Source organism: Cryptotermes secundus, unplaced genomic scaffold (assembly GCF_002891405.2).
Source record: "Cryptotermes secundus unplaced genomic scaffold, Csec_1.0 scaffold43, whole genome shotgun sequence".
In the NCBI taxonomy this organism is placed as follows: Eukaryota; Metazoa; Arthropoda; class Insecta; order Blattodea; family Kalotermitidae; genus Cryptotermes; species Cryptotermes secundus.
The window spans coordinates 808,685-833,593 of record NW_019723298.1 but is presented as its reverse complement, the minus strand read 5'-3'; the positions used below and the strand labels follow the sequence as shown (position 1 = coordinate 833,593).

At 40.7% G+C, this 24,909-nt stretch overlaps 1 protein-coding gene across 3 annotated transcripts in view; it reads right to left on the bottom strand.

Moving 5' to 3' along the window:
• LOC111861670 overlaps positions 1-24,909 on the bottom strand; it is a 79,065-nt gene that overhangs the window by 24,633 nt on the left and 29,523 nt on the right. For 2 of the 3 annotated variants that reach the window (XM_023846426.2, XM_023846427.2), the window contains 2 exons: positions 19,147-19,264; positions 11,861-12,694 (listed from right to left, as the gene is read on the bottom strand). In XM_023846426.2, coding sequence (XP_023702194.1) covers positions 12,489-12,694; positions 19,147-19,264 — 324 coding nt within the window. In that variant the 3' untranslated portion in view covers positions 11,861-12,488. Of the gene's footprint in view, positions 1-11,860; positions 12,695-19,146; positions 19,265-24,909 lie in introns of those variants that run through there. The other variant, XM_033750407.1, reaches the window with a different exon arrangement.

Genomic DNA, 24,909 nt, shown 5'->3' with positions numbered 1-24,909 from the left:
TCGGAAACCAGGGGTCGTGAGAAACAGACGTAAATTCGGAAACCGGGAGGTGATAGAAACAGATGTAAATTCGGAAACTGGGAGTCGTTAGAATTAGCAGCAAAAAGTTATACACCGGGCTCAGAAACAGTTAAACATAAAGGTTACTGACATTGAAACTGTATCAAAAGTGATTAACAAGTGTTCAATATAATTCGTCCAAAATTGAGATGTGCTTGTGATTTGTGGTGTTAATTTATTCCTTTCGGAGTTGTGGCCCATTGAAGGCTCTGAGATAAGAGGTACTCAGCTCTACCAAAATAACAAAACCCCCTCCTTTTAAATTAACCCTGAGATATTTAGCAACAAGAAAGAAGAACCTACTAGAGAAAAAAGGAGGAAGGAGTTAGCAAGGAGGTGAGGAAAAAGGGCGGTAAGACGGTTTTGCAAGTTGCAGACTTTTCAAAGGAGTTCGTGTTGGTCTGTGATTCTAGTGACGTTGCCATTTTGGCCGTCCTTAACCAACGGCGAGAGGGTTTGCTCCTATTGCCTTCGCCAGTCGTCTATTGATGGCCGCGGAGCGTAAATACTCGATTTACGAGAAGGAATGTCTGGCCGTAGTTTGGGGATGCGAACGGTTTCGCGTCTACCTCGAGCATAAGGAGTTTACTCTCCATAGGGATCATCAGGCCCTATCTTGGTTACTGAAACGTGTAAAGGAACTAGGCCGTGTAGGGAGGTGGATTTTGCGACTTGCCCCGTATAAGTTTAATGTAGTTCATATCCCGGGGAAGATTAATGTGGTCGCTGACTGTCTAACTCGTCAGTATGAAGATGCGCCCGTGCAGTCCTTTTCGGGGCTAATTCTCCAACACTTACCGGCGGCGTTTCAGTCAATTAGACAGCACCAAATCAAAGATGAGTATTGTAGAATGGTGTATGAAAAGATTAGGCAGCAAGATCCTCAGGTTCGAAATTTCCGATTGGTGAACAACACGATTGTTTATTTTTCCCCGAGGTCTAAGTCGAATAGGTATCTGGTTCCGCTGGATTTGCGAGCCATGATACTCGAGTATTTCCATGATTCGGCGTTGAGTGCGCACCTGGGAGTAGCCAAGACATTACGTCGCATAGATAAAGTATTCTATTGGCCGGGTCTTCGACTGGATGTAGGGAAATATGTGAGGCAGTGTAAAGGGTGTCATAAGGCGAAGCCAGCTCAAAATACTCGGGTTGGCCTTCACGACAGTCAAGTCTTAACTAAGCCTCTAGAACGAATCTTTATTGACTTTGTGGGACCCATTGTGCGGAGTTGTCATGGTAACGTAGCCATATTGGTTGTCTTAGATGGATTTTCAAAGTTCGTCGCAATGTACCCTGTGAGGAGGATAAGTTCCGACGCAGTGGTGTCGTGTTTGGTTGAGAAGTACTTCCCCTGTTTTGGAGTTCTGAACTGTGTCGTATCTGATAATGCAGCAGTATTTAAGTTGTGGTTGTTCTACAACACCTGCTTCTCTTGGGGGATTAAGCATGTGACAACTTCTCCGTATTATCCCCAGGCTTCTAAAGTAGAGCGATTTAATCGCAACTTGAAGGCGGCCCTAACCATTTACCATAATTCCCTACATACTCGATGGGATGAGAGTCTCCCCTCTCTTGCCATGACCTTCAACACCGTGTGGCATGAGAGCACCGGTTTCACGCCTGTCCTGTTGTTCCTTGGACATGAGAAGAACCATCCCTTGGGGCTACGTTGGGAGCTTACTGACAATGATCTTCAGCGGTCCCCTCAGGACACTAACTTGTATTGGGAACTAGCCTTGGGGAATTTGAAGAAGGCTAGGGAGAAGGTCGCTAAGCGGTATAATGAATTGAAGAGCGAGGTAGAGTTCAAGGTTGGAGATAAAGTGCTTGTGAAACTCCACCCACAAAGTTCCGGAGCCCAAAACCGCTTGGCTAAGCTGGAAAATAAGTGGTCTGAACCGTTTGTAATAGCTAAGTTTTTAACAAAGGTTACAGTTCAGCTGGCAAATCCTGACACCGGTGTACTGGTGAGAAAGGCTCATGTGTCTCAACTGAAGAGCTACTGGGTTGGCGATTAGCCCAAGATATGTTACTCTATTACAGCCAGTTATCGTGTTATTGTGTGATTTTGTTTGTGAGTCTCCCCCAGAGATGATGCTGCATTTGCCATGATTTTGTGTTTCAGAGTTATTATCCCTTGCTATCCCTTCCTGTCGGCTCGCAAGAGTGAGAGATAACGTGTGAACTCCGCAACGATGGACTTGAGGCACCAGTGAAAGGTGGATTGTTTTTGTCTCCGATGAAGAGTGGACCTCCAGACTCCTGCGGGCATGGATTCGCCACCTGAAGTTTGGTCTCCCTTCCCGACTTGTGGGTGTGCAAATGGCCAAGGGTATGTGACGGTGGTGCCGGAGAATTGGACTGGGTGGCTCCAGCCGCTCTCCGGAAGGGAGCACTTCCGCGCATGTGTGGCCGGCGTTGGCGTGGCGAGGAACGGGCACAGACTATGCGATTGCTCGGAGTGGCCAGCAGACAGGAAGGGCCCCTAGGAAGGTGATATTGTTGGTGATTTAATATGACGGCGGGTGGTCCCGGGGCAGAGTGTGTTTCTTGGTGTCTGGGGAGAGGGTGACATCCTGAACTGTCCAACAGTTCTTACCCGTATAAATGGGGGGACACGGCTCACCCCACCACCGCGAAGCAATTGAAATCGTTTCTCGGAATGGCAGGATACTACTGAAAATTTATCCAAAACTTTAGTAGAATTGTGTCACCCTTACACCAGTTATTGAAGAAGGATGCAAAGTTTGAGTGGACAGAGACACAGGAACATGTATTCCACAGGTTGAAATCAAAATTAACCACCCAGCCCATACTACAGTACCCTGATTTTTAGAAGGAATTTATTGTCACCAAGGATGCGAGTAACGACGGTCTAGGGACCATGTTATCACAAGGGGAAATAGGAAAGGATTTGCCGATAGCCTATGCGGAAGCCTGAACAAGGCTGAGACTCATTATACCACAAGCGAGAAGGAACTTCTTGCAATCGTCTGGACGGTAAAATATTTTAGGCCCTATTTGTATGGTTGCAGATTCAAAATAGTAACCGACCATAAACCACTTACATGGGTAATGAATGTCAAAGACCCAGGATCAAGGTTACTCTGGTGGAGAATTAAACTAGAGGAGTATAATTACGATATACTCTACAAAAAGGGTTCACTGAACACGAATGCGGACGCACTCAGTCGGATAGGTAGTTTAAAGAAAGATGACAAGAAGGTCAATTTGGACAAGGACACCAAGAAACAAATTCTGTATGAATTCCAAGACGCACCCCTGGGTGGACACAGGGGCATAAACAAGACTTACAAGGCGATCAAAGAGCGTTATGCGTGGGCTAACATGAGACGGGAAATCGAGGACTACATGAAGAAGTGCCGGAGTTGTCAGGTAAACTAGTTACTAAAACCCAGGAAAAAGGCTCCGATGGAGATAACGACTAGGGCGGATAATCCATTAGACAGGTGTGGCCTGGACATCGTAGGACCACTGCCAGAAACTGAAAAGGGACATAGATATATCTTAACCTTTCAGGATGACCTCAGCAAGTACGTGATCGCCGTACCGATGCGCCACCAGGACGCAGAGATGGTAGCTAGGGAGTTTGTGATGCAAGTTGTTCTAAAATATGAGACCCTGAATATGGTGTTAACTGACCAGGGCACCAACTTCCTCAGTGACCTGTTTAGGAGCATGTGCAAGATGCTTAAGATCAAAAAGATTCAGTCGACCGCATTTCATCTGGAAACGAATGGCGGACTCGAAAGGAGTCACCGTGTATTGGCAGAATATCTAAGACACTATATAAAGGAAGACCAATTGAACTGGGACGAGGGGATACTGTTTGCCATGTTTACATATAACACGATGAGCACTCAACCATGGGTCACACACCCCTTGAATTAATTTTTGGTCGCAAGTCCACTTTACCCTCAGCACTGGCGGACAGCCCAAGTCCCCAGTACAACTACGACGACTATGTAACAGAATTAAAAAACAGACTATAAACAGCCCATCAGGCTGCCAAGGAAAACTTGTTGTCAAGTAAGATCAGAAGCAAGGAACATTAAGATAAGGAAACTGAGAGATTAGAACTCCAAGAAGGAGACAGAGTATTGCTGTATGACGAGACAGTGCGACAGGGGAAATCGAAAAAACTAAGCTCCCAGCGGATAGGACCTTACGAAGTTGTAGCTATAGACAAGGTCAATGTTACCATTAAGAGGGGAAAGAGGGTGCAAAAAGTGCATGTAAATAGGGTAAAGCCGTTTTATTAGGACCATGGGGAAATATGTTAGGAACTAGGAAGATAAGAAAATTCTAAAAAAAATAATATGTGCGACAACAAAAGAATAGTAGCATCAATTTTCTTTTGCAGATGGGAATCCAAATGATAGCGCTGATAGCGTGGATGGTATGGATTGTTACAGCAAGGGGCGTGGCATCAGACATCGATGACTTAGGATATACTTTGGAAAAGTACAAGGAATCGCCAGGTATCTATTATGAAAACACAGGCCAGGCAAACTTCTACAACACGAACTGGAGAACCATAGTGTATGTGGACCTTAAACAAACCGTCAATCAGTCGGTAGAAATAGAACAATATATTAAGCACATAAGCAGACTGTGCCACGAACTGGACGGAGTGTAATTATTTTCATGACATTGCAGAACATGAAGTTTGACAAATCAAGGGGGCTGAAAAATTATTGCTGGAGGTAACTGATCCAAAATACAGTGGAAAACGCATAAGGAGGGGAGTATTTAATTTTGTTGGTGAAATTAGTAAGATTCTTTTTGGAATTATGGATAATGATGAAGCTAAATATTACGAGCAGATACGACACTTTGAAGAGAATTCTGATAGTATGACGAACCTGTTGAAACAACAGTTGTTTGTAGTAAAATCCACTCTAGGGGCCATAAACGAAACCCTCTCAGATATGGAGTACAATGAGGTTGTCGTAAAGAGGGGACTATTCCAAATTAAGGCATATGTAGGATCAGTGGTTTCAAATACCACCCGAGTTAGTAATGCTTTGACTGATAAGAGTACGGTAGAAAGCCACATTGCACGCATAAACAAGGCATTGAATACTCTACAAAGAAGCCTCAATGTAGTGATCGACNTAGTGATCGAATGCATTATCAACGCGAGGAAGGGAATTCTGCAACCGCAAGTGGTACCCCCCAGCCTCCTGATGGACGCCTTAACACGAAGTTTCCCGTCTTTTCCTAAGGAAACTACAGCTCCCTTCCCCTTGAGCAAAGACTCTATAAACTTCAGTTATTCAGTATTGAGGGGGTGGGTTACCCCATGCACTGCGACCAGTTTGATCTATTGTGAATCCCCCTTTGAATTTCTACTGTCTCTATACCCTACCAGTACTGGTGCTTGCTATCATTCCCTCTCTGCCAGCGAGGTTTCGGCCTTCTACTGGCAGTGGTATCTAATAGCCAGTCCCTTTCCATCAGTGAGGTCATCCCTCCTCTGGCAGTGGTACCTAAGCTCCCCCATCTACCAGAGGCATTGGAAACTACTTGGGTGGGAAATTGCCTAAATTTAGCTCAGAGGTCTCCTAGAGACATGAGGTTCTTTTACGTGCCGTAAATCTACGACACGGGACCTACGGCTCAAAGTCCCTCCCGGAGGACTTGTTCCCTGAATTTTTCCGCCCTTAAAAATTCCCTGACCTCTGCGGGGTTTGAACCCGCGTACCTTGAGTCATGAGGTGGGAACGTCTCTATAAACTTACTGCTTAGAATTTGTGATATACATGTATATTTGAGTGATGGCATATTGGGTTACATGGTAGAGTTACCACTGGTGAACAGAGGAAATTTTAAAATACTCAAAATGACTCCAATACCAGTAGTGCTAGAATTAAATAAGTTTCTGTACACTGATACAGCTGAATCCATTTTGGGCCTTGATGAAGACAATGTTACTTAATGCTAACTGAGGACGAGCTAAGGCAATGTATAACCAAGGACTCCAACTCATATGTGTGCAAACAAAAACACCCTTTAATGTCTAGCCATGTACATGAGTCTTGTTACATTAGGCTACTGCAGTCAAATGAGAGGACCCCAAGGAGTTGTGAAACTAGAATAGCGAAATTAACTAATAATGTATGGGTACAGTTAATGAATAACGAATGGATATATTTCTCCCCTTCCATAGACAGTGTAACAATGCTATGTGATGGGAAGGAACCTGCTGATGTGTTGTTTAAAGGAGTGGGAAAATTACGTATCAACAGTGGGTGCAAGGGGTAGAGCACCTCGGCGTTGCTGCAAACCAGTTTTACTGTAACCCGTAATTCATCTGTGAAAGGAGGAGACCTACTCATGCAAGTCCCCTTCCGATTTGACTGCTGCGAGGAACTCAATATGACGGTCAACCTTATTAGCATACAGTTAGATATGAAGTTCAAGCAAATTGTTTCCCACTTAAATGATTTGAAATATGCTAGTTTCAAGGTTTCCGACCTAGAAAAGGAAATACAGGAACAAGAATGGAAAAACAAGCACATCAGCAGCAATATATCTTATTCTGCAATGGTATATATTATTCTTTTAATTATTGGTCTGTATGCACTTTACAAACTGTATAGGTATGTAAGGAACCGCTGGTTACATGCCAGCAAACCCAGGACGACCACCGCGGCAGCTATGAAAGCAATTACAGCAACAGAATCTGGTGGAATGGGGAACACTGTAAATATAAACATCAAGACAAGTAATGAGAGTTTGGTCACAAGCCCTGGAACTATTCCCCTCTGAGGATCTATCCAATCCTTGCAGGACAAAACCCCTACTTGGAGGTCCCTCAGACCCCAGTAAGCTAAATCCTATTTCTAAGGACCAACTGAAATGTAAATTGTCCTTCCATTTAACGGGGTATTTGTTATTAAGTTGTACTCTTCTTTCCGAACAGGAGGGTATCCTAGTCCCCCCCATCTACCCCCTATCCTATGTAGGATGGGAATGGCAATCTTCGGAAGAATCCCCCGCCCCCGCAGTGTCACAGTTTGCCAGCTAAAGCCGCGTCGACTAACATCAAGTGAAAGCACTCTGTCTGGGCACTTTATCGGACAGCAGCAGGAGCCAGCTCGTTGGTCAGTCATGGATGGCCTGGACGTTTGTGGGTCGAGGACGAGCGTGCTGCCAACGCCGAGTGCATGGTTGGGAAATACTCTCGACTCCTTGTCACCTAAAGGTGTCATGCATGTAGCTGGCAGAGTGGAGAGTGTAGGAGTGAGTAGGACCAATATGGAGCCATGTCTGGAAAAGGGACTCCTATCTGTAGTATGTGTCCTCGGTATGTTTCTAGTTGTAACTGGGTAAACTGTGCAGTGATAGGTGTAAGAGCATCAGAACTTTTGTGGAGCTGTTCTGTGGGAGAGACATTCGACGAGAAATGCTCTTCGGTAAGGGGGGGATAGTGAGCCGTGCTAAAGGTCAGCTCGCTCACGAGTGATGTCATGGCGGCTGCCATTTCTGGATTCCATCCCCACTCCTAAGTATGGTGACATATGTCACGTGACCCTATACCACCTCGTAGTCTCGGAAAGAGAATAGATGTACATCACAGTCTTTCAGACGAAGTCGGCCTGGAAGGACACTTACCAGTCAGCAGGCTTTGTTGCTGAAAATTCTGGTTTCGGCTGAGGTGTTTCTAAATTCCCTTCAGTATTACCTGGCTGGCTGGTAAGGTAAAGGCTGCCCGCGATTGCAAGCCGTTGGCTGAAGGCTTGCGATATGCGTTATTATTTTCTTTATTTCCCTTCAGGATTATTATTGTGTTTGTCATAGGCTAACTTGTTAACGCCCAAAGGTAAGTTCCAAAGCTGGGGCGAGATACTTCATTTGTTGACCAAAATTGGTGGCGATGGGCAATTACTTCGCGATCGAGATTAGGTGTTGTACCCAATTTCTTTTCTACCATGAATATGTATTTCTTGTTATTTTTGTGTAATTTATTTTCTTATTAAATCTGTATTTATTGTTATCTGAAGCCAATGAAACATTGTAGCTCCTCCACCTAGCTTGGATACCCCACGTTTATCTAGGCAAGCATGCGAATGCAACAATAGAGCCAGGAGCCTCCCTCTTCACTTCTCTTGTATGTGAGTGGCATTTAAAAGAGAGAAGAAGGGACGGGCGCGATTCAAGACATTTCCAGCATCTGCATTAATCTACAAGTTTTATTTGTGATGTTTTAAGAGTTAGGTCTGTTGGTTCCACCAGCAGTCCAAATCTACACCACCCAACTGTATGAAGGAACACCATCAATGCTGTCATTTGCATTATTAATTATAAGCTACTAAGTGTGAACGAAATGCAATACCAGATAACAAAGGATGAAACACGACTGACCCAGCACCCGCGGGCACCAAGAATGACATCTGGTCTTCCTTAGAGACAAGAAAGCTGTGTAACTCGTGGACACAGAACAGAACAGGAAGTATCCCACTGCGTTTTCTTGGAATTTTGATGAACTTCAGCAATATGAGTATTTGAAAATTTGAGACTTGACAGATACAGCCCGCCATAATTTTCAGGGACGCATGTCGAGCAATCATTAGTGTACCTTCATTTATTAGAGCGCTGTCAGGAGGACCATCTAGTACTCAAGGCCCAGATTTGATTGGATCTAGTTAGGGATTGGTGAAATGCAAATGAGACCAACACTCCAATTTTAGGTGCAGCCAATCAACAAAATTCAGGAGAGGAAACTGGGCGTTCCCAAAACAGACAAGACTTCTGGCTTCTTCAGAACGATCAGTTGTCTAGGAGAGTAACAGTGGTAGTAAGGCCGGGTCATAGCTCAAGTGGTTAGTTGCTGGCTTCCCACCGCAGTGGCCCAGGTTCAATCCCTGGTCTGGTCAAGTGGGATTTGTGGTGGACAAAGTGGCGCTGTGGTGGGTTTTCTCCGAGTACTTCGGCTTCCCCTGCCAATCTTCATTCCACCAAATTCTCCATTATCATAATCACCTGGGGCAGGCTACAATAGGCCAATTAGTGGCTACCATGCCAAGTGTACCCAGTTGGACTCCACCCCCACTAAGGGAATCAAAAAAAAAAAAAAAAAGAGGTAGCATTGTGACATTTGGACCTCCTGGACATAAATTCTATAGGCATAAATCATTATGAGTGAAATACAATTTTATTTGACCAAGTAGTCAGCAAGTAAGAACGTGATCGATGTAAATGAGGGTTAACGAGCTAAGTTACATGAGTGAACGAGCGTGTGAGCTCCATGTAACTCACACAGACAGTGAACAGATCCAACAAAGAACCTTTATGGGAGGTACGGCACACGCCAGGATTTAGGACAGCAGTGTCAGTTGTAACAGCATAGCTTGCAGGATAGGCTGGTATGTACAATGATTATCAAGTGTCACTGTAGTGCCCAGGCGCTTGCTACCAGGTTCGTAAACCAGTGCTACAGGCTTATACTAGGTAACTCTCTTTCATGTCTGCTATCAAGAGTGACAGTGTCGAGTGATGTGTGTGTTCCAAGTGTTCCTCATCTCATTGTGCAAGCAAGGCCCATAAGTCGCCCTGAGACAGTATCTTGTCCTACCAATCGAGCAGTCGATCTTCCAAGTGCCCACCATTCAACGTCCCCTCGTCCCCTCTTCCCCTCCTTTCCCCAACTTGTGGATTGTACCAAAGTCCACTGGCGCCCACACCAATTCAAATCCAGAGTAAATCCTGCAACCTACTCTAAGCTAGATAGCAACGAGGAAGCAGCGGATAAAAATGAAAAGTGGAGAAGCCAGGCAAGATCAACGCAGGCGTGGACACCACCCAGCAGCTGTAGTGACCACTACGATGAAGGTAGGTGAACGACCCAGAAAACGGCAGGCATCAATCGACACAGAAGACCAAAAAAGGGGCAGTCAAACAACTTTGACAGGAAAGTCTAACTCTTCTGCCTGAGTGGGTCTACAGTCAATGGGATGATCCTAAAAAGGTGACCCTATGCTCACAGTCCATGTATCTTTCCTACTGCACAAATCCTTTAAATTCCTTAACATAATTACCACATTTCCTATATATCCTCATGCTTTGAGCTATGGAAACTATCTGAAATACTATCTTTATGTAATGATGCAGAAAAATAAAGAATCACAAATGTCCTGCCATTGGACACATCTTTCAGTAATTGTAATCTCTTATGGTATACATAAAGTACTAAGAGTTTATGAGAAGTGTTAGTATACTTCTTACAAAAAACAAAAATGCTATACTCCATAATATACTGAAGATCATCTATATAATATCTACAAAAATAAAGTAGTTCAAAACAAGGTAATGTCTAAATATTTTTGTTGCTGTGTTAAATGAACATTACTATTATTTTGGATGTTGTCTGTTGTCTACAGTTTCTTTCAACACACTGTTCCAGAAACTGGAAATGTTCCTGCTCAGTTATGATAATTAGAGAGAGTTAGTCTTGATTACTGGACACTAAAAGAAGTTCTAATCAGAGCATTCATTCTGTTAATGACATAAGAAATAAGAATAGAAACATTCTAGGAAAGTTATCACAATAAAATGAAACTGAAATACCCCCCCAGGGAGGCCTATAATGAATCAGCCACTATAAACACCTTAAAAAATGACAGGTCCAGGCATCACTAGTGAACTGGGGACAAATGATACAATTCCCAATTATAAGCAATGATAGGCAGAATCTAAATCAAGGAAATTCAACTGGCTTATGGATTGGTCACACAAGCCAGGTGGACCAGTGCTTTGCATTTCGTACATACATTACTTGATTCAATTTGTAAAACCATACCAACTTATAGTGACCACCATATGCATACTGGGCTAGTTTTGATTTTTTCAACAGGGTCTGTTTGAGATTCTATCAGTTTCTTGAGACATACCATATGTCACTGATGGACCTCTGAATAGAATAGAAAAATTAACAATAAAAATTATGAAAAAGTCACATGAAAATTTTTCCTTTTGTTTTTTATGGTCCTCATATTAAGGGAAGAACATAAACTGAGGGTGCTGAGAATATCTGGACCTAAGAGGGAGGAAGTAACTGGATGGAGAACATTTCATAATGAAGCGCTTCATAATTTGTACTTCTTGACATGAATTACTAGGATGATCAAGCTTAAGATGAGATCAGTTGAGCATATAGCAAGCATAGTAAGAAAACTGCGGTTCTGATAGAAAAGTCAAGGAAAGAACCATGTGCAAAACTTAATGGACCTTAAAGAAATAGGAAGGAGAGTGTAGGGTGCATTCATCTGGTTCATGACAGGGACCAGTGGCAGGATCTTGTGAACACAGTAATGAACCTTCCTGTTGCATAAAATGCTGATAATCTGACTAGCTGAGGAACTATTAGATTCTTAAAATACACTGCTCCATGGAGTTAGATAGTATCCACTGACAGAGACATAGCCTGTTCTTATCAAAATCATTACCAAACTGAAATCCTAGTTCCTTTCTCATACACAATCATATTGGAGCTTATTCTATTATGGTAAAATCCAATGCAGTGTTCTTATATTAAATGATTTGTTCCCCTGGTTCCAATCAAACCTTTATATAAAGAAAGCATTACTTCTCCACATCATGTGAATTTTGAGTTTCTAAATAAACCACATGTAGTGCAAAATGTGTTCAACCTAGACTCAGTACAGTTGTGGTTAAAACAATAATCAATATTAACATGTTACTTCTGTTCTAGAAATTGTTACTGATTAATTTTATATTATTGATTATGTAATCATACTTCTTTGTGCAGAAACAGTTTATTTAAATACTTACATAAGGTAATTATTTTACCATAATCATATAAAGTAAGTCATAAAAAAATGAACATTTTCTTGATATGACTCTTTCAGTGAAAACCATGACTTAATGTAAGAAAAGTTATTGGTCAGAGATTCATTAAATAGGGATTTCACTGTATTATATCTAACTCTTCCATTCTCTCCTTAAAGCTTGGTTGGAAAAATTACAGCCCACAGGCTAGCTCTGTCCCTCAGAAGGAAACTGGCTTATACATATATGAAGAACATAAACATCAAGCATTCAGTTACATTAAGCCATAATCATATGTTTCGTTTTCCTTCAGACATACATTTTCTTTCAACTGTTGTACTAATGTGTTTTGAGTGACCAGATAATAATAAGAAGGCAAAATTGTCCCTTTTGTTTAACGAGTTAAGCACTATGCCATGAAGGCATATGGGGGAGTGGATGTACAGATCCACATTTTCTTGGCTTAGGCACTAGCTGGAGGTGAGTACCAGATAATACTAGTAATCAAGCTGAATGTTTGCCTGTTCCTACCTTAATAATACTAGTACAGATCACACATTCTATACCAGTTGAGGAAGTTGATTTTACAATTTATTTGCATTTCTGTACACTCACATTTGTGATTCCACTGCAGTTTCATCATCATCATCATCATCGTCACTAATGAGAGCCTCTTCAGGATATCCTAGAGTTCTCACTTGATCTTCAGTGACAGCACAAGTTAAGAAGGACCAGATAGGGATTATTCGGTATCTGCCAATGCATTCAAACACCCATTCATGTCCAACAGGGAGTACCCCATAGCGCTCCCACCATTCTGAAACAGATTTAGAATGTGATACTTACAAACTTCTTATTTCTATCTTGGTTTTCACAGCAGTGGCTATAAAGAGTTGCAGCTTCTGGGATATAATGATATGTAGTCTTGTAAAAATCAACATTTCGTAGAAACACATCACCTCCATCATCAGGAAGATTAGGCCAGGGAAGAAACCAGCAGGCAGCAGCCAGCAAACTTCCCCTGACTACACATTGTTATATCCCATCCCATAAGAAACTTGTAGGCTTACTGGCAGACTACATGGAGAAGAGTCCTCTTGAGAAGCCGATGTTTGCTCAGCTGTTCAAGTAACTGCATACCCTTTATGAAAATCAAGGTTCATTACCATGTTCACAATAGCCTGCCACAGGACTATATCCTGAGCCAGTTGAATGCAGTCCACTCCCTCACACCCTATTCTTTGAGATCCACACTATTTGCCTACATATAAGATTCCTAATAACAAAATTGTACATAATAAAAATGTAAAATTATCCCACCACAAAAGTGAGCAACTGTATTATGAATTTATCGGATCCCATGAACTAGTCCTTAATAAATTATTAAGTCATCAATCTGGAAACCACATAACTGCAGCTTCTTGTGCTCCATATTTCAGACACATCATCACATTCATATTGTCACATGTTAAGTCACTAGAGACAGAGTCTGGATTGGTAATTCTTGAAACTCGTAAATACAATTATAGTGCTATTGCTAATCCACATACTCTACAGTTCACTACAGCAAGCACTAATTCTTCCCAGCCTGTTGTGTCTTCACTGGATGTCGCCTGGTAACGGCTCCCAGTGCCATAGATTCCTCTGCTTTTGTGCTCAGCAGCTCCTGTCTTTGCTAGCTGGCGACTGTCTAACAACTCTTCATGGCCACAACCCTGGCCACTGCCTCCTAGCTGTGTCTGGCCTCCACTGACCACCCCTTGCTATCACTGGCTATGACTGACTGAAGACTGCATGTCTCCAAACTTGACTGCTCGCTAACCAGAGTCTGAGTCGGGGTTACTTTACGGCTGGTGGTTTATCGCCAATTAGTTCGTCTTGGCACTGAGCCTCTTCAGGAGTGACTGTTAACCACTAGTTTCGGTTCTCCTGATATAGCCTCGGGGCAGAACCCACAGAAAACACCACCTACTACAGTTTCTCTGTTGTTGTGCACATAAGCATGGCAGTTTCTGCTAGCTTCACAGTTCTGCCTTCCAGCAGATATGCCACAGTACTACACTATGTAGTAGTTTGGTGGGTGGGTAGGTTCCAACAGTTCAGAGGAACACACTGCCTCCACCATCAGGGCTCAGTGAGCCATGTTGTAAAAGCAACTGGTGAAGTGAAAGTAGGGCCTCTTTACTGTTTGCAACCAGGCAGCTTTAATATGGCCAGTTTATAACAAAATAAAACTAATATTAACATGTTAATGCTGTTTTTCTCTATACCACTACATGTTTCAGTGTGATCATCATCAGGTGGTTACAATAAGTACATAACCGTCAGCATTGAGTTGTCTGACTAATATGATCCCTATTAGTGAACATCATGAATTAGATATTAAAGGTCTAAATTTTGAGCATGTATTTTTGACTTTCTTATAATGTGACAAGTTTAAAAGTTGACAATTATATAATAGAACAGGCATGTCCAACTTCAAACAGGTTGTGATCGACTTTTTAGTGTCAAGACTGCTGGTGATCTACCACCCCCTCTTATCGTCATACCTCACTTTAAGCAAAAATATTGGTAAAAATAACAGGACACATGATGTTTGTTCTAAAAGCAACTAGTAACTGGGCTGTGTCTCTGATGTCTATAGATTCATCCAGTAGGAGGGAGAAAGCAACACAATTGGAGACATCTTTCAACAACTGTTCAGTTATGTTTCCACACATCATTTCTATTCACCGAACAATGGTGTTTCTTGATACTTAAAGTTCTTGGATAGCAGCTATGATCTCTTTCTTATTTTATATTACAAGTGAATTTACATGCTTTTCACGTATAAGTTCCTTATAGGCCTATGAGATCGACTAAAAATCGTCCTGCAATCAACCAGTCGATCGTGATCGACATATTGGACATGCCTGTAATAGAATATAACTGCAATGATCTTCATAATACATTCCCTTGAGGTTTGTATGATTTATAGTGATTAGATATGTATTGAAAATGTATATGTGATGCAGTTCTGATGACCTTTTATGAATGTGTTTTTCTCTTCAGTGTATATCACTGGTTATGTCATTCACTCTCTGACAATCAACTACTACACTTAAGCACTGATATATACCGCATATACGTATTGAATATATGTATTGAATAAAATAATTACATAACCATACAGTGTTGTGTTGATGGCCACATTAAATGCCCCTGAAAGTAAGGTGTCACACAGACTGGAGAGGCCAATCACAGCCTTGGATGGGGAGCAAGGATGAGGCCCAGGCAGGCCAATGGGAACTGTGGACTTCTAAAAAGGGCATCTACTACAAGACAGTAGGAAAAGGAAAGGTTACATAAATGCACCTGCACAAGAGGAACAGTAATAAGGAGAAAAGTAATCAAATGAGGAGTGGCCGATGATCTGGACAAGACACCTGGGTGGCAACATATGGGCCAGATTGTTAAGGGAATTATAGAGACTGAGCTCATCCCAACTACATGAATACAGAAAATGGTTTCTGCCTGAGCTACTAGTGGAATCCTCACATCCTACAGGTATATAGTAAGGCCCAATTCAGTCATGTCTCTCCTCTATGCACAGTTCTGAAGCCGAATATTTCTTCTCTACCTTGATGGACAGGGCACTTTTTTACATTTCCCTTCTGTCCTGGAGTTGCCCTCTCCAGGGCCTACAGTCCAAATGAACGCCTCTTCCTTCCAGGCCTGTGAAGGGCTCTTTGCCCCTCTTCATTCTTTGCAGGGACACTCTGTGCAAATGCAGCTTCTGCTCTTGTTTTCCCCCTGGGTCTCATCTCCCTTTTCCTTTCCCAGACTCTGACCAGCCACTTCCTTCCATGACCCATTTCTTTCACACCAGCCATACATAACCCACAACTTTCTCTAATTGATTCACTTTGACACTGAAGGTATGTGCAAAATGCTGCTCAGAAACACTGGTACACACCTATCACACTACAACATGGTGTATTAGCACAGAAAAACACAATATTAATTTTCTAGACATCAAATCCTATATACAATGGATCCCACATAAAAAGATTACATTTAAATTGTTTCCCACCTAAAAAGCTTAAATCATTGGGTCCCAAAAGTAACGCCATAAGAATAATGTAGTTGTATTGCAATTCCATTGTCCCCCCCCCCCAAAGGACATCCCACCTAAGAAGAGCAGTTTTATAGACATTACAGAACAATTTACATTTAACAAATTTTTAACATATACATATACAAACTGGAGCATGCGGTAGCATAGTTGGTTGAGGCACTATGCTACAAGCTGGAAGGTCGCAGCATCAAATCCCGACGAGGTGGATTTTTTCAATTTACCTAATCCTATAACACTATAGCCCTGGGGCTCACTCAGCCTCTAACAGAAATAAGTAACAGTAATATTCTTGGAATATTTTTTCAGCTAAAGGGCAGCCAGCACGTAAGGCTGACAAACTTACCGCCATCTATGAGCCGATTGTCTAGAAAATATGGGAAACTCAACATCTCACAACCCTATGGGTCTCCACGGCCTGTTACAGGGATACCTTTAATTTCTTTTACTTTTACATATACAGAAATAAATGAGAGACACAATGAATGATCACATAAGGCAAACATGTTGCAGCGCATAGTAGCAATTAGTAGTACTTGGTGAGTGGAAGTTGGGCACAATTAGTGATGACTTCCTAAACTTCACCATCCATTTATGTGTGGATGGTTATATACAGTGAACAAGTGTCATTCATAAGATTATGTGGAAGTAAACTTATTTTATATAGCTGTATGCTCTATAGCTAGAAAACAAAAACTCTTCAGCAATGTGTAACTACCCAACCAGGCAGAAAGAACTACAAAAACTTCTAAACATGACAAGACTGAATCAGTGCTCCTAGAGCAGTTCAAGCAGAAATGGGCATAAAATGCATCAATTCAAAGTCCAGTGTTAAGATTGAAGCTGAAGAAATAGCTAGAAAATTAAACATTGAATTCATGCCTTCAAATGGATGGCTTAACAGATACAGAAAATGTGCCCAGCTATAGAACCACAAGCACAGAAACCAAAAGCATAACCAAAGGAGAAGTAGATGCTGGGAAGATGGTAACACTTCCATCACTTCTGAGTGAATACCATCCTTTGCAGGCAAAACATACACGTTCAAAGATGAAAGCTCCAGTGGGGCAAAAGCAGTAAAAATAGAATTACTTTGCTTGTATGTGCAATATACATGGATCTGAAAAGATTACATTGCTGGTAACTGGAAAGTCAGAAAATCCTAGGCATTTCAAGCATGAGAAGTCCCTGCCATTTACACAGACATAACAGTAGTGCATGGATGACATGTCTTGTTCCTGACATCTTTGGAAACTATAATGGCAACCAGAAACCAGAGAATGCTGTTTCTAGACCAGTACGCACTACCATATCCTGAGTGGCATTCCTGATGTGCCAGTGAATTGTCAGAAACCTCTGCAAACTGGAAAATTATCCTTCAAATTTGTAAGAAAGACAAGTAAAACAAGCGATACTAGATATGGCCCTGAAGAAAGAATGGCATTTCAGAATAGACTGTCTGACTTTAAATATGACAGCAGGAACATGCAGTGCACATTTGAAAGTATGTATATTTAGTGTTGTTTTAGTGATTTATTCAGTATAAGAATATGTTTATTTTGATATACTATGTATAATACAGCCTTGCAAATGCAACACTTTGTTGGTTACTGGTTAACATCACTTAATCTACGAGTATATTGCCTGTACACTTCATGACGTGTTTCCAACATATGAGGCCATCATCAAGCATGTTGTATGACTGTTAGACTATTCAACTGCACTGCATCATTTCACTGTTTGTAAAACATATAATGTAAAAGTCTAAACGTTTTGTAGTTTTTTAAAAACAAGGTAACAAGCTAAATGGCTAAAAAAAACTAAATAACTTTTAGACTTTTACAGTTCCTTTTTATTGCTAGTGGGGTGGGACTAAGTCCCTTGTACTGTGGCCACTTCTGGCCTATTGTACCAGCCCCAGTGATAGGTGAGGGTGATTATGCAGCAATTGGTGGAATGAAGATTGGCAGGGGAAACCAAAGTACTTGGAGAAACCCTGCCCCAGCGCCACTTTGTCCACCACAAATCCCACTTGACCAGATCCTGGATCGAACCCGGGCCGCCGTGGTGGGAAACCAGCGACTAACCACTTGAGCTATGGCACGACCTTGACTTCTACAGTTTATGCACAGTGAAGTGGTACAGGGCAGTGTAACAATTTAATGAATCATATATACCTGATTATGATGCCATATGGACAAAGCATTTTGTAACATACATGAAACATAGATCAAGTGGTGCTTAACCAATACTCTATGAAGTGCTGCATTTATAGGATTGTACAGCTATCACCTATGTATATCAAGTGCCAAAACAATGCAATACAATGCTCAGATATACTCATACAATGTTTATTTCACTGATTTTGTACAAGAGATGTGGGGCATGCAGTAGTGTAATTAGTTGAGGTACTATGCTACAAGCTGGAAGGTTGCAGGCTAAGTTTCTGATGAGGTCACTGGATTTTTCAATTAACCTAATCCTTCTAGCCACACTGTGGCCCTGGAGGTTGACTCAGCCTCTAACATAAATGAGTACCAGGAATCTTCCTGGGAGTGAACAGAGGATGGCACATAAGGCTGATAACCTCACTGCCATCTGTGAAGAAAATGTAGGAGCCTCAACATCTCACAACACTATGGGCCTCCATGGCCTGCTACAGGGATAGATTATTTTCCCCTGCATAAGAGATGTAATTAATTTTATGAATAGTCTGAAACCTACCCCTTCAAGATGTTTTCTCTCTTAACAAGCTTGTTTCTTGGTCTCTTGGAAAACTTCTTAAAAGGCATCACCATATGATTACCATTTCATTTTACTGATTAGGCTAAGACAGGTAGTCTTCCAGATGTCTAACCAATAAGATGTATAAATTAAAATTTAAGACATTTATTTTATACAACAAATCTTCAGAATCACACACAAGGTACTATTTCTTGTGAAACATAAGTTCAATATTAACTACACTCAGAAATGTGTCCAATGGGCCTTCACACTAATGGTGCTGGAAGTTCAGCAGGTCCTGTTATCAGAGTTACACAGTCTCCTACCACCTCCCCTAAAAATGGTGTGTCCTGTATACTAAAATGAGAATCTGTGTGCTGTAGCCTCAAATCCAATGTCAGCCTATACATAGAAACCCAGTTATCACCTACCCTTGCACTCTTCTCTCTTTGCTTCCATATGGACAATAATCATACAATAATGTCCAGCTTTGAATGAGAACTCTCCAGGATGACTCACGGTTACTGCTCCACATTCTTTCAAAATTTCCTGCAGAACAAAATAAATAAATATTAAAAATACTATCACCATCTGTGTGGTGCAGTTTAAATGTGCAATTGATGGATTAATTCAAATATTTAGAGTACACCTTCCATACTTTTCTTTCTTACAAAAAGGCATACATTGCTACATAAATATGTGAAGACTATCTTCTGAAATGTGATGCCATATAGTCTGGAAGAAGTTTGCTGACATTTCAGAGTAACATGCTGCCCTCTGCTTGGCTTACTCGGCTGACTCTACAACCCTAAAAATGGTGGCAGTATGTTTTTCTGAAACACAGTAAGCATCTATCAAACTTCACAGTGGAACATTCCAGAAGGCAGAACACTTCAGCCACACCCTATTTATATACCACTGTTCCAAAGTCCAATGAAACTTAATGAAAATAAAAACAAGAACTTCTTGGAAGAACTGATCACTTACTTTCCTTCCATTACATATTGAGTATCTGATAAAACACAGACTGCATAGAAAACACTGCATTCAACAGCTCTTCCTGTGTGAGTCTTCATTGCTGTGGGAACATGTTTACTGAGTCACTGCCCAGCAAAATTAGAGGGAGACACACAGATAGCAAGACGATCTCATAAGCCTGCTTTTATTTTTTCAAAATAAGGAAAGCAGGCTAAATAATCAGCATAAAAATGAGCAGTAGTCACATTGGTCCACATATGAGCTGCTATTAGAAAGTTCCCAGACTAGGTCAAAAAATAAATGCTGGCTTAACTTACTCAATTTTGACTGCCATCTCCTTCATAATAGTCTACTTGGGAATGTACACAGCCATCCCATCATTTCTTCCATGCTTCGGAAGCACCAGGGAAGTCATTTTCCTAAATGCTGTCAAGTACTGCTTGCAATTTCCCTTGGATGTCAGACAGTGTTTCAAAATGTCATCCCTTCAGCTTTATTTTCAATTTGGGAAACAAAGTGAAACCACAGAGGAATAAGTCCAGTGTGCAGGGAGGCCAAGAATGAAAACCATGTTGTTTTTAGTCACAGAGTCTGTGGTTTTCAGGGCCGTGCGGATGGGCGAATTTTCACGATGGAGCCAGTTGTGGCTGTGCAAAAGTTCCATTTCTTTTCATTGCACATTTTCTCTCAAGCGTATCAAAACATCACAGTTAAAGTCAGAGATGACCATAGTGTTAGGAGGAACAAATTCACAGTAAACAATTCCCTTAATGTAAAAAAAAAAAAACCAATGAGCATGCTCTTCGTTGAACTCCAGACCTGCTGCACATTTTTTGCTCTTGGTGATTGTGGGCTTTTCCACTGTGACAATTGTTACTTTGTTTCTGGATCATAACTGTAAATCCAACTTTCGTCACAGGTTATGATCCTAAAGATAAAAGATGGGTCCTCATTAACCTTCTCTTGTAGCTCAAGACACATTTATGCGCTACTGCTTTTGATGACTTTTCAAGAGCCAGGGAACAAACTTTGCAGCAGTGCAGTACATGTTCAATGTTTCTGTTAAGATCTCCAGGCAAACTCCATAACTGACCCTAGCAGTGTCTGCCAGCTCATGGATTGTTCGGTGATGGTCTTTATGGATGAGTTCTCAAATTTTTTCAACATTTTCTGTCATTTTGCTGGTGCTTGGTCATCCTGAACATTTGTCATCTTCAACTGACACTCAACCAGCTTTGAAATATGAATGCCATTCAAAAGCCGCTGTCCAGCTTAAAGAATGTCCTCCAAAAGCTTCATGAAGCATTTCAAGGGTTTTCGTAGCAGATTTACCAAGCTTCACACAATACTTGATGCAGACACGTTGCTCGATTTTTCTGTCCATCACAAACAAAAAGAAACATGAAGTCAAAAGCACTCATGTAAAAACAATGTGCTCACAGAACAGTGTCATGTGGCAGACTGATAAAATAGGCTTGCAGAAGTGTGACCTTGGCCTCCACTTCTATCTTCTTTCACCAAGGCAGTTACAACAATAATAGTCTGGGAACCTTCCGACAACACCTTGTTTCTACCATATGATGATCCGAAGAAGAGAATGTCGTGTGATTTGGATGCCATTGTTGTGGACACCTTTCAGTGCACAGACATGCGGTGGGTGCACTGTTATGCTTTGCTGCACTATACAGTACTATATCTGTCATTTCATCAAATGAATACTTTGCATTCTGCATTCAATATGTAACGTGTCTATCATCGTAAACTCCACAACACCAGAACATCAACAGTACTGAACTCATACCAGTCTGTAGACACATCCAACGATACAACGCACGCAGCCACAAGAGTAGAACACATCATAAGACATACGAGTAATATACACACATTAGAAACATAAGAAGAACGACCCCCACGTAGATGATTAATAATACACACGAATTTAAAATATGATGTATGAGATAACAGGTTTTAACAAGTTTTAAATACATAAACTTTATTATTATATAAGGACATATACTAATTTAATATTATTTGTAAATGAACATATAAAGGTAAGCAGTGAAATGGTTGACGGATCGATACACCTGAAGATGGCAGCATACTGCCGAAACATGTAGTGTAGAAGTGCTAAATGGGATTGTATGCACTTGAAGACTGTTAATACATACACATTATGAATATGAATCAGTGCAACAGGACGCTAAAATACAACATAAATAACTGCTCCATCCATTTTATGGTGCTATCTCATAGTTGCCATATTTCACTAATGAAACATTTTCAATAGTGTATTTATATGAATGTTTCTGCTTGTCTGTAAGTGTAAAACATGATGCTTATACAGAATGTCCAGATGAAAGGTATCCAAAATAAAATAATTATATCTGAGAAAGCATTTATTACACACACTTATGGGTTACACCAGCCCTGTCCAACGCAGCGTCCGTGATATATTTTTCTGGCGCCCTCCGTAAGCACATATAATTGACCCGATTTTTAATATTAATTCAAATTGTAAGATGATTCATTTTTGATCGTCTGAGTACTGTTAAATATTTTCACAAAATTTCCTTGAAGCATGGTACAGTATTAAACATTCCTTGAAAATGTATGCCTATTTCTTTGCTCCCTTGCAAACAATACCAGTCTTAATTCTTTTTCACTAGAGAAACCGTCATTCTCTCAAGATCAGGTAATTTTCCCTAGCGGTATTTTTACCCCCCTCAAACAGCCGCAAGTCCCCACTGAATCGGCTTTCATGGATTTTGGATTTATGGTCAGGGTACCATAAAATTTTCTGTGATCGGCAGGGCAAACATATTCACCGACACGAACATGACTATGGGGCCCAACTTACTGAAATTTCCCCAATTTATAAACTCATCGGCAATATGAATCAAAGTTACTTTAATCCCAACAAAGCGATGCTGCAAACAATAAGAAGTTATTAAGAGGGTCGTACACTAATGGAAATTGGTAGTAGCTATATTTCCAAGTTCACTTTCTTCAGCCAAACATTCAGTATTACTTGCGAGTTTGTGACGACCATAGTTCAGTTGTTATGTGTCTTGTGTTGTGACAAGTAGTACATTCAAATAGTTACACAGTTTTCAGTGTATTTTAGTTATTGTGCTTCAAATTATTGAGCAAATAAGCAGTACTACGAGTATTTTATATAGCTATTCTTGATATGGCTAAAAGACAAAGAAGTTATAGTTTTAACAGTGAATGGGAGGAGTATTGTTTTATTGAATACAGAGGAAAACCTGTGTGTTTATTGTGTAATAGTAGCGTGTCTGTTCCTAAAAAAAAGTAATGTAGAGCGACATTTTTTGACTAACCACAATAACTTCAATAATGAATTTCCTATGAAATCTGAACTAAGAAAACAAAAGGTGAAAGACATAAAATCTATATTAGCCTTGCAACGTGTATTTACAAAGCCTATCCAGCAAAGTAGTAACATAACAATAGCTTCTTATAAAATCTGTCATGTGCTAGCTAAAAGGAAAAAACCTTTCAGTGATGGTGAAATAGTTAAAAAAGCTATGATCAGTGCCGGCGAGTCTCTGTTCGATGATCACAAAGATAAATCAGCACTTATGTCTTCTATCAAAGGACTTCAGTTGTCTCACCAAACTGTTCCTAGACGAGTTGAACAGATTTCTGATAATCTGGAATCTCAACTACATCAGGATTTGCAATCGTGTGAATATTTTCCACTCCAGCTTGATGAAAGCACTGATATATTGGATGTTGCACAATTATGTGTATTTGTCAGAATGGTTTTTGGCGATTTTACGGTAAAGGAAGAGTTCGTTAAACTGCTGCCACTTCTTGAACATACTAGGGGAGAAGACATATTTAATGTGTTCCTTAAATTTGTGAAAGAATGTAACTTACCATTTTCTAAACTTGTTGCTATAAGTACAGATGGGGCGCCTTCAATTACTGGTAGGAACAATGGGTTTCTTGCTCTTTGTGCTAAGGATGAATCATTTCCCAGTGTTCTTTCTTATCACTGCATTATCCACCAGGAAGCTTTATACGCAAAGGTTTTGAAGTTTGACCGTGTTATGAATGTAGTAACTTGTGTGGTAAATTATATCAGATCGTCTTCTACTCGTCATCGATTGTTCAGAAATCTTTTGAATGTGTCGGACACTGAGCATGGTGACATAATTTTCTATGCAGACATAAGGTGGCTTAGTAGGGGGAAAACACTGGAACGATTTTTCTGTCTTCTGGATGAGGTCAGGGACTTTCTGAAATCATCTCCTGGCCAATATTATCAAGAACTTGATGAAATATCATGGCTACTAGATTTAGCTTTCTTGACAGGTATCACCTCAAAATTAAATGAGTTAAATCTTGAATTACAAGGGAAAGATTGTAACATTTCAAGCATGATAAGTGTAGTTAATGCTTTTCAAAAGAAACTAAAGCTATTGATTGCACATTTAAAAAGAAATTCCCTTTCACATTTTCCACATATGAAATCTGTTGTGGAAACCTTAAATGGCTGTGAATACGACCTTCCATCTTTTGCCCAGCATCTTGAAGCCCTTGCGACCAAATTTGGTAATAGATTTAGCCAATTTTCAACACTTGAACCAGTGACAACGTTTATCAGCAATCCATTCGCTACTGTTGACGTTAGTGAACTTGGAGGAGAGGTGTGTGAAATCTTCGGAAAGTATAATCTTGAAGAATTAGAAATGGAAATTTTAAATTTCCAAGAAGACTTATCTTTGAAATCCTCATTTGCAACTTGTAGCAATTTCTGGACTCTGGTGGACAGGAATAAATATCCCATGATTCATAGCATTGCTCTGAAAATTTATTCTTGTTTTGGTTCGACGTATCTGTGCGAAGTCGCATTTTCATCTATGAGCATCATCAAAAATAAGTACCGATCCTGCCTAACAGACTCACACTTAGATGATGCACTGATGTCTGTTCCAGCTACATACCAGATTTTCGACAACTTGCAGCTAACGTACAGTGTCAAATTTCACACTAATTACATAAGATTGTAAGTAAATATAATTATATTAACAAAAGATTTAGTCAGTATTAAATTTCTAATTATTTTATTATTATTATTATTGTTTTACTGTTGTTATTATTAGTAGTAGTAGTAGTAGTATAAGTAGTAGTATTAAGAAGTAGTAGTAGTAGTAGTAGTAGTAGTGTGATGGCGCCCGCACCTCCAT